General features: G+C 45.6%; 1 protein-coding gene across 1 annotated transcript; it reads left to right on the top strand.

Annotated features, from left to right (window-relative positions):
• The first annotated feature begins 3,232 nt into the window (after positions 1-3,232).
• On the top strand, positions 3,233-5,749 carry LOC111174334 (IQ domain-containing protein F1). Its single transcript, XM_089919427.1, is given in 4 exon segments — positions 3,233-3,633; positions 3,822-3,935; positions 4,070-4,132; positions 4,877-5,749. Coding segments are annotated over 4 exon segments (876 nt in total). The 5' UTR covers positions 3,233-3,381; the 3' UTR covers positions 5,324-5,749.
• The last annotated feature ends 5,158 nt before the right edge of the window (positions 5,750-10,907 follow it).

The raw sequence follows: 10,907 nt of genomic DNA, 5'->3' as shown, positions 1-10,907 counted from the left end.
TCCTGCTCCCCTGCTCATGAGGCCTCCCCCTTGGACAGACCTGCTCCTACCTTCATTCTCCTGGGGCCAGAAGGGTCAGGTTCAGATTGAACCCCTGAAAACCCTGTTGTGGATCAGAGGATGTTACTAGAATTCACTCCTTATGTCCCGCCTTAAATTGAGCTCAACGACAGCATACACATACCTCTTGAATAATATTGCAAGTAACACGGAAATGCCCCTTAATACACAAACCCCTTTTCCATTAGCACATTCCCAGGGAGAAAGGAAAGTTTGAAAATAAATGCTTTTGGAATTGAAACTGAAAATAATCCCTCTTACGGCTTCTAGTCTCAGCCTTGGTCAGCTGAGACTTCTGCTGTAGTTGGGCTCTTCCTTCCTCCCAAGCAATGGGAAGCCATGAGAGGGTTGAAAGCAGAAAAGTAATAGGATCTGGTTCACAATAAAAAGAAAAAACAAGTCACTGTTCTGTGGAGAATTAATTAGTAAATGTTTGGGGGAAGAAGGGCATCCACTTAGGAAGCTATAGTAAATAGCAGGTAAGAGGTGATGGTGGTGTGAGAGGGCCAGCAGAAGTGGGGAGGCAGAGGTATGGTTGGGTTGTGTTTGGAGGTGACGCCAACAGATCTTGCTGATCTGTTAATTGTGGGATGAGATGAATGTGGCACCATAGACAGTGTGACATTTACCAAGATGAGAAAGACCAGGTGGAGAAAGCAGGATGAGAAGGATCAGCAGTTTAGTTTGCAGTGTCTAGTAGATGTAGGGAAGTTGAGTAGGCAATGAGCTCACTGCTATATGTTTTATAACATATGAAGCCATGTGATTCTGAGGTGCAGAATTATACCTCCCACCTCACACTCCAGTGGTCTCAAGTGCTCTCCTGTCTTCTCTCCTGATGGACTCAAGGCCACAATTAGATGGGTGAGGGGCAGCCACTGTAGAAGCTCTTAGCTCTGTTCGTAGCTCTGAACCACGCAAAAGACACTAGGTGGGGCCCTCCCCATCTCTGCCTGTTCCTGTGCTCTGAAGACCCCCCTGGTCATCATGAGGCCTTGGTACCCTCTCAGAGTCACAGCCCCAGGGGTCACTGAGGTGTGCATTTCTTACTCCTTTCAAAACACTGAGGTGAGCAGCATGACTGAGGGGTGGGGAGGAACTGAGAGAACAGCAGGTAGGGTTCAAAACATCAAAGGGATGCAGGTCCTACTAACCACTTTGTGGACCCCATCAGGAAGCCCACCACAAGCCACTGAGGATACCTCACCTCCAGATCCCGCAACTGGCATACAGGCACCCCCAATCTACCGAGAAAACTACTGGAATAAGAAAATTTAGCAAGCAGGCAAGATACCTATGGTATTGTGTGCAAATATCTGTGAATATACTAAAAAACATTGAACTGTGCACTTTAAGGGGGTGAATTGTATGACATGTGAATTATATTCCAACAAAGCTGTTTATAAATAAAAATCAAAAGCACCTCCGAGGGCTTCCCTGGTGGCACAGTGGTTGAGAGTCCGCCTGCCGATGCAGGGGACACGGGTTCGTGCCCCGGTCCGGGAAGATCCCACATGCCGCGGAGCAGCTGGGCCCGTGACCCATGGCCGCTAAGCCTGAGCGTCCAGAGCCTGTGTTCCGCAACGGGAGAGGCCACAACAGTGAGAGGCCCGCGTACCAAAAAAAAAAAAAAGCACCCCCGAAACTGAAAGATTCAAGGGCAATATACAAAAATCAACTGTATGAGCAGTTGGGGAATTCCTGATATAGAAGTGCAAAGTTGAAGGATTTACATTATCTGATTTCAAGACTTACTGTCTTGAAAAACTATAAAGTTACAGTAATCAGGACAGGTGGTATTAGAGTAAGAACAGACAAACAGATCAATGATACAGAATAGAGAAGCCAGAAATAGACTCACATTTACACAGTCTATTGATTTTTTTAATGTACCAAGATAATTCAATGCAGAAAGGAAATACATTTTTCACTGGAAAAAAAAATCTTGACCCCTATCTAACATCATAGCCAAAAAAAAAAAATTAATTCAAAATGGATCACAGACCTAAACAAAAACTAAGGCTAAACCTATATAAAGCTTCTAGAAGAAAACCCATGAGAATTATTTTGTGACCCTGGAGTCGACAAAGATTTCCTAGGACAGAGAAAGTGCTAAGTATAAAATATTGATAGACTGGACTTCATCCAAATTAAAACCATCTGTTCATCAAAAGACAGCATTTTAAAAAGTCACAGGCTAGGGAAAAGAATATTTACAATACATGTATCTGACAAAGGACTCATATAGAGTATAAGAACTTCTAGAACTCAGTAATAAAGACAAACAATCCAATAAAAGTGGACAAAAGGCTTAAACCAATACTTCATAAAAGAAGATATATGAATGGCCACTAAACACATGCTCCTCATAATTGGATCCATGAGCATTTGAGGACTGAAGGGAGAAATTAAAGTCCCTGCGCTCTAAGCGCACAGGAAAGATCCCACATATGGAGCCTGGGTAAACGAGGGGGCTGGGTCCCAAGATGGAGGCAGACTCAGACAGGAAGAGGCCAGAGACTGGGGTGTTGGTGAATGTGGTGACCCTAGGGGCAGGGAGGGTGCTGGGGCTTTGAATGCCACCAGGACCTGCTCAGACTCAATCCAGTGGGCAGGGAGGAGCTGCCCCAGGGGCTGAGGAGCAGAGGGGTGACATCATCCAAGCGAAGGTTTTGAGGGTGTGCTGGGCAAGTGGCCTGGGGTGAGCATGATGGGGGTGAGCCTCCTTCTCCAACCCCGTTCTTCTCCACCATTCTTCTCACCCTCTACCAGAGTTTCACCCCAGAGGCTCTCAGTAGACCCCCTCAGGGAAGAGTGGGAAGGAGAGAAGAAAGGAGGGGTCAGTGAGGGTGTCAATGGGATCAGCCCTCTGAATATGCTCCCAGCCCCAGAGCCTGCTGGGGAAGGAAAGCAGTACTGCTCGTCCTGAGGGCCTCACAGATTTCCCTGGTATTGTATGAATGGGTCAGCAATTCAACTCTTCTAAGGTAATCATTGGTAGCAGTTTGGTCTATATACCTTTCTCCCTCTTTATCTGCGTTTATAGCATACGTGTATAATTATATACATTGACAGTTTTTTACCATCCCATCCAATGATGGTTTTATATCCCATCCAATGGGATCATAATGATGTTCAGCTTTTTCACTTACAAATACATCTTGGGTATACCTTCTCATCAGTACACATAGATCAAATTCATTATTTTTCAACAGTTATGTTGTATTCTATAGTTTGAATGGACTATAAACCATTAAATCAATGCCCAATTTTACCAATTGGGGATATCACCAATGACTACCTTTATACACCTTTACATCAATGGGCCACTATTTTTGGTGTCTTGCTTTTGTAGCTAGGGCTTTGGCCATTTCCAGCAGAAAAGAATGGACAGCACTTCTGTCTTTTCTTTGCAGGGGGCTTAACTGTCGGGAGCCAGCCTGGTGCTTGCGTCATAACTGCCCTTATGACATCATAGGTCTCCCTCCCCCACTTTCTCTCCATGCCATGACTAGAGGAACACAGACCTGAGGGGATTTGAACCATCTACACCCAATCCATGTGGGACCAATGGTGAGTAAGAGAGAGACTGACACACTAGGCTTTTTTAGGGATGGCCCCATAAATCTCTCGGGATGAGGGGATCTCCCTGACATCTGAATACTCTGGGAAGCCCTGTACGCTGGGGATGTGTGGGTTACTTAATGGAGAGGGAGGGAGAGCAGCCTCCCTCTTGCCTTTCCCCTAATTGCTGATTGCAGGAGAAGGACCAGCCCAAAACAATTCATGAACACACCAAAAATGAGCCTCAGCAGAATGAGCTGATCTTGAAATCTTTACCGCCAGCACCATCACCGAACTTAGAGAAGGCAGAGGCAGGAGGAGCCTGGACTTGGATGTCTCTGGTCTTTGTGTCCTAATGCTTGTGGCTAGTGTCTTTTGTATGTTCCAGAGCTAAGAACAGGAATAAACTCATTCTTTTCTGTCCTCTTTCCCCATATTTTTCTAGGCTAAACAAGAGAATATAGCTGCAACAAAGGGAGTAGATGATGCTAATAAGAGACTCAGAGCAGTATGATCCCCCCACCCAGGTGACACGGGGCTGGGGGTGGGAATGTGGCAGTTGTGTTTGTGGAATGGAATGGCCAACATATGGGAAGCTGGGCTTAATCAATGGTGTGTGTGTGTGTGTGTGTGTGTGTGTATGTGTGTTTGAGCGTGTGCATGTATGTTTGCTTGCTAATTAAGATTTAAAGTTTGAAATTCAAGAGAAGTGAAGATGGGGAAGAGATAAGAGAGGTAGAATTTTATGGGATGTGGGAACTTTTAATACTATGTTATCACAGAGGAAGAGAGCAGGTTGTGGATTGGAGCTGCAGTCAAGGATGAAAGAGCAGGATTAGAAGAGGAAGCCACTTCTCCAGTAGGTGAGTGGGGTCTGAAGGGAAGGATCATGGATCCTGGTCAGGCTCAGGTGGACTATGATAACCCTTTGATCATGGTATTCTTGCTCTAGGCTGGCCAACTTGACCCATGTAAAACTGGGTAGCCAGGACAGATATACTACCATTTTACAGATGGGAGCTCTGAGATTCAGAAGTCAATGTGATGTATCCATGTCCATTAACCAGAGTGGGGCAAAGAAAGGACACCTACCTACCTGGTCTTCTGGTTCCAGCCAGTGCCTTGTCCAGTGCTCTTGAGGTTCAGAAGAAGGGGTGATTGTTGATAGGGCATCAGGATCCCTTCCTGGCACACCCTGGGGCTGAAGTGGGTGGGGAATATCCTCCAAATGTCTCGTCTTTTTTCTTGTTAGATCCCAAGAACCCAAAACAGGCCTCCCATCAGTAATCCAGAAGTAGTAAAGATCCAGGCCTGGTGGCGGGGCACCCTGGTGTGCAGCACACTGCTGCACGTGGCTCTCAGAGTGTGGATCATTCAGGGCTGGTGGAGGCATAAGCTGGTGAAGCTGCATGAGAACAGGCAGCGGACAGCTCTGGAGAACTTTACACGGAAGGAGTGGGTGGCAGTCAGGCTGCAGTCCTGGGTCCGCATGTGGCGCATCTGTTGGCGCTACTGCCATTTGCTCAACGCTGCCCGCATCATCCAGGCCTACTGGAGATGCCACTCCTGCGCTTCCCAGGGTTTCATCAAGGGCCACTACAGAGTCACGGCCAACCAGCTGCATCTCGAACTCGAGATCTTGCTGGGCTCAGGGCCTTGCATTGTGACGGAGTGTATTCCCCTTCCAATAAAGCAGTGAAGCGGTCTTTCCCCAGCTTCTCTCTGCTTGATAAGCTCCAGGAGGTCAGGGCCAATGATGCCAAATAGTTAGCATCTCATATGCTAGCTCTGAGGAAATGGCAGGGGTTGTCTGAGGAGGAGGATTTTGAGCCACTGTCCAGACTGAGCAGAGACTGTGATTGATTAGCAACGTCTGACATAGGTAGGAAAGTTGGGGGTACAGATCTGCCATGCTGCCAACTCAGGGAGCATCACTCATGTTCAGTCTATGGAAATGGTGCCTCTCCCTAAGGCTGTGTATAATGGAAGCCTGGGGCAGGGGTGGGGTTGTTGCGCACAGCAGCACTTTTGCCAGGAATTCACTCACCAGGTCTAGTTGCTCTGGGTGTGATCTCCCAGCCACCCCCATGGCTGAGAGGAGCACACCCACCCCAAGCTCTTGATCCTGGCTCCTGTTGGTTCGTAAACTGGCCCCTGTACATGGAGGGCAAGAAAAGACCGAAGAAAGAGGCAGATTACCCCAGATTAGTAGGAGGCAGGTTTAGTAAGCAAGGGAACTTATTTACAAGACTTGTTTTGGGCGGCCACAGACAAGTAGATCTCCGTACTTGCTTGCCAGACGCTTGCAAGTTTATATAGAGGCCTTAATGAGGTTCAGCCACATATACCACCCAGATGTTCTCGAGAACACATTACTCTCTCAAGGCTGAATCCCTGAAAATGCCTCCCACTGTGGGAATGGCAGGCAGAACATACATTCCAAGGACAGGGGAGGGGGTGAGGGGCATCTAATTGCCTGGGTCTAGCTTGTGAGTACAGCTGGCGGTCACATCCTTTCAGTGACCTCCAATAGCTCCCTGCTGTATCTTCATACTTGACCTCCAAGTCAGAGTCTGAGCTCCAAACTGAAAATGGTTAGACTGCATAGCCCCTGTCCTCACTCCTACCTCAAACTCTGTCCCTCACTCTCTGATCCCGAATGCAGGCTAGGACTCATTCCCCTCCAGACCTGGTTGGTGTGGGAAGTTCCACAGGTGTGGAGGTGGGGAAAGAAGGCAACCCACTTCTAGCCAAACCTTCTGGTGAGTGTCATCCCCTAGGCTATCACAGACCTAGAGCTGAGAAGCCATCAGTTGTGTCTGCCTCTCCCTCTCCCCAGTCTCTGCAAGAATTGATCCAGGTGGAGCTGAGACCTCTGACAGTCCCTTCTTGTGAAAAGCTGCCACCTGGGGTGAGACTGGCGCCTAAGTGATGATAAAGGGCCAGTTAAGAGGTCAAGGTTAGGCTGTCCTTTTGCCCATCTGGGCACTGCTGTTCCGTGGTTTCCTGCAGAGGGAGGGGTCTAAGGTCTTGGGTTATTCGCCATTAAACCTGCAAACTCAGAAGCCCTATGTCCAGCCCAGCTCCATCTCCTCTGCCCTGGCAAGTTGGTCCTTCAGGTCACATTGCCCAGAAATCTCATGCTCCAGCTCTCTGTCTTGCTCTAGGGCTTGAGCTCTGTCTTTCTTGCTTTGTCCTTCTGTGTCCTGCCCTGTCTCACTCAGGTCCTAGTCTCTCGCTCTTGCTCTGAAGGACTTCTATCTCCTCTCTCCTTGCTTCTCTCTACTGTGTTCAGTGTCTCAGAGTAAAGAGCAAGGACTTTGCAGCCAGACCAAGCTAGGTCACACCAACCCTGGCTTCCCCACTCACTGCTGTGTGGCTGCAGACATGTCATTTTCCCTCTCAGAGCCCCAGTTTCCTGAGCTGTGAAGTGGGGCTAATGATCCTCATCTTTCAGTGTGAATGTCAAGTAGCATAAAAATTCAGCCTCAGCAACAAAACAAGGAAAGAGGGGTCGCACCCACAAACCTTAAAAACTGGCCGTCAGGGTGGGAGGGAAATAATGTTTAGCCCAATTAAGAAGACCAAAAGTTAGTGTTCCCTACCATCAAAATCAATTGCAAATGTTTATCTGTTAATGCTTGTCTGTAATGAAAATTTACATATGTCATCTCTGAAAATGTCTTTTCATTCACATAGGTATGAAGTGAAATATCTGGCACCGCCAAATGGTGATATAAATTCCTGAGCATAAGATTATAATCGAGACTAGTCATCACTTGGAAGATATTTGTAGACTCCTATGAGATTCTTTTCTTGATATTTGCCTTTAAGCATGTCATTACATTGCAGATCAATTACTTCCAATTGAAGTTCAGGTGGTTGTTCCTCAATTGCTTAGATAAAAAAGTTTAGAAATATGGAAACTCCTCTTGTACTTACATGGAAGTCTGAAAACTGCTTGCTGCTGGAACTCTAGTTTGAACTCAGAGAATATATCCACTGAAAATTTGCATGAGAATGGTTATCTTGCTTCTTGTTTTAACTTTTGACAGCTCAGGAAGTGCATAAAGCAGCTTGACATTACTTATTTAAAATTATTTGTCAAGGGGCTTCCTTGGTGGTGCAGTAGTTAGGAATCCGCCTGCCAATGCAGGGGAAACGGGTTCAAGCCCTGGTCTGGGAAGATCTAACATGCTGTGGAGCAGCTCAGCCCGTGCGCCACAACTGCTGAGCCCGCGTGCCACCACTGCTGAAGCCTGCACGCCCAAACCCTGTGCTCCACAAGAGAAGACACTGCAGTGAGAAGCCCGTGCACTGCAACAAAGAGTAGCCCCCTGCTCGCTGCAACTAGAGAAAGCCCGAGCACAGCAATGAAGACCCAATGCAGCCAAAAATAAATAAATTTTAAAAATTTTTAATAAAAAAAAATCTTAAAAAAATAATTTGCCAAAATGACTCTACTTCAGTATAAGTTTCACATAAAACATTGCTTTGCTCATTAATTTCAGGTTTAATTCATTAAAAAACATGAAGACTGCAGCAAAAGCTTATTTCCAATGCCATTCAGTTTTTTTTTTTAAATTTTATTTATTTTTGGCTGCATTAGTTCTTCGTTGCTGCACGTGGGCTTTCTCTAATTGCGGCGAGCAGGGGGCTACTCTTTGTTGTGGTGCACGGCCTTCTCACTGCGGTGGCTTCTCTTGTTGTGGAGCACGGGCTCTAGGCGCGCAGGCTTCAGCAGTTGTGGCACGTGGGCTCAGTAGTTGTGGTGCACGGGCAGAGCTGCTCCATGGCATGTGGGACCTTCCCAGACCAGGGCTCGAACCCGTTTCCCCTGCATTGGCGGGCGGATTCCTAACCACTGCGCCACCAGGGAAGTCCCTGCCATTCAGTGTTTGATTATAGTAGTTTAAGGCAGTTTTTCTTGCTCAGAAAAATTTCAATCTTGACCCTGAGCTTAAAAGTCCTCAATAAAACTTTATCACTGCTAAGACATAGAACTGCTGTGTGGTTGATAAGTCAGAATATTCAGCTTCTATTTCTTTTTCTTAATTTATTATTTTTTTGCTGTACGCAGGCCTCTCACTGCTGTGGCGTTGCGGAGCACAGGCTCCGGACGCGCAGGCTCAGCGGCCATGGCTCACGGGCCCAGCCACTCCGCGGCATGTGGGATCTTCCTGGACTGGGGCACGAACCCATGTCCCCTGCATCGGCAAGCAGACTCTCAACCACTGCACCACCAGGGAAGCCCCAGCTTCTATTTCTGATCAAAATTCATGGAACCAATGATGGCTGTCAATAAGTGGCAAGTGAAATTTATCATTGACATTACTGGTTCAGTAACAAGATAGATTCAAATATTTTCCACAGAGTACCTAGTGATGAATAATACAATGAATAAACACAGGCTTTAAGCACTTTATATTTTCATAAACTTTGTAAATTTGTTCAACTAAGCCTTTTTTCCCCCTGCTCCACACATATTTTCACCACTATCATTTTTATCACATCTTAGCAGATTCCACTTCAGGTTGTACTGAATTAATGTTTTCTCAACTTTAAAAAATACTCTCAACTGTATTTGTTTCATGCAGACTATTCATAGAACTCAATTCTTCAGTCTTCAAACTTGGCATTTACCCCTTCAATGAACAACAGTTGAACTGTATTGGTAACATCTGTCAACTCATTAAGAGCCAAGGAAATCCACTTGAAGTCATTTGCCCTGTCTTTAATTGACTTTTGATTTTGTCCCCAATGTCTTCAACTCTTGGAGCAGCTATTCTCATTGAAAGGCTAACAGTTAAATTTATTTTCTCTGGACACATTTTTTTCAGAAGCTGCAATTAAACTTGATTTAATTAATTCATCATTAGTAAACATCTTTTCTTGCTTGGCTAACAAATGAGCAAGTTGGAAACATACTTTGCTTGCAGCCTCATTTTCACTTTTCTTATTTTTGTGGAGAAATTCTGCTGTGATGAGATACTCCATTTAAACCTTTTTAAATTTAAATGTCCCCTGCATTGGCAGGCAGATTCTTAACCACTGCACCACCAGGGAAGTCCCAATATTGTATTCTTTTAGCACAGCTATATAGTGTCATTGCATAATGAGCACAATGCTTTGCCATTTTCTTAAAAGTGCGATACTTAAAGTCCACTTTTCTCCTTTTTCCATTGTTTTGACATGATGGATATGTACTGGTAATAAAAAATAAGTCACAGCACAGCAATATGTGTGGTACCCAAAACACTATTCAGTTATAACTGTACCACTGCAATTTATTGTGTGCTGAGCAGCAGTGGGAAGTGATGAGTGCCACATATAGTCTGTCACAACTATTCAAATCTGTCATTGTAGTTTACATGTGGCTATAGCCAACATGTCAACAAATAAACATGGCTGTGTTCCAATAAAATTTTATTTATGAACACTGAAATTTGAATTTTATATAATTTTCATGTGTCATGAAATATTATTATTTTGAGTTTTTTCAACCACTGAAAAATGTAAAAACCATTCTTTACAGGATGTACAAAAACAGTGGGCTGGGTGTAGCCCACAGGCTGTAGTTTGCCAACCCAAGCCCTAAATCAATGTCCATTACATGGTTCTGAGTCCCCAGTAGGTACAATGTACGTGTCTCAGAACCAATGTGTGGAAATGGTACTGCACCTGTGACCACCCCTTCTAGTTATATGCTTGGGTGTTTGTGCTTTCTGTCCCTGCACCTTCAGGCTCCATGTCACTGGAGGTTCTAGTTTCTAGAGTTGGAAGGCACACATCAGGGATCACTGTAAGAGTCCCATTAAACTTAAAGCTACAGCTGTGACCTGGTCAGTTCAGACTCCTTTTGCCAAGAGTTAAGCAGGCGATGAAAGGTGTCACCACTCTGGCAGGGATAATTAACCCTGATATCATGAGGAGAAGGTGAAGGGCCTGCTGCTACACTATGGGAGCAGGGAAGACTATGAGTGCTGCTTGGGTGAGTCATTGGAAGATGTTTTGTTGCTTTGCTGCCCAGGTATAATGGTAGATGAACACAAACATGGCTTGAGAAGTACATGCTAACCAGAGAACCAGGTGCCTCAAGGATGAGGGTCTGAACTGCTGCTTCCCTTCAGGCAAACTGCCTAGACAGCAGAAATGCTAGTCAAAGGTGAAAGGAATTTAGAAAGGGTGGTAGAGGAAGGGGTAGAGGAGTGTGAGTAATGGCCTCAAAATAAACTGTAGCAGTAGGGACTGAAGTTTGTCTCTCTGACCCTTCTAAGTTTTCC

Source organism: Delphinapterus leucas, chromosome 10, assembly GCF_059928025.1.
Source record: "Delphinapterus leucas isolate spDelLeu-1000000601 "Yukka" chromosome 10, BTC_Dleu_Yukka2, whole genome shotgun sequence".
NCBI lineage: Eukaryota > Metazoa > Chordata > Mammalia > Artiodactyla > Monodontidae > Delphinapterus > Delphinapterus leucas.
Note: the sequence above shows the minus strand (reverse complement) of the source record. Positions and strands in the feature narration are given on the sequence as shown.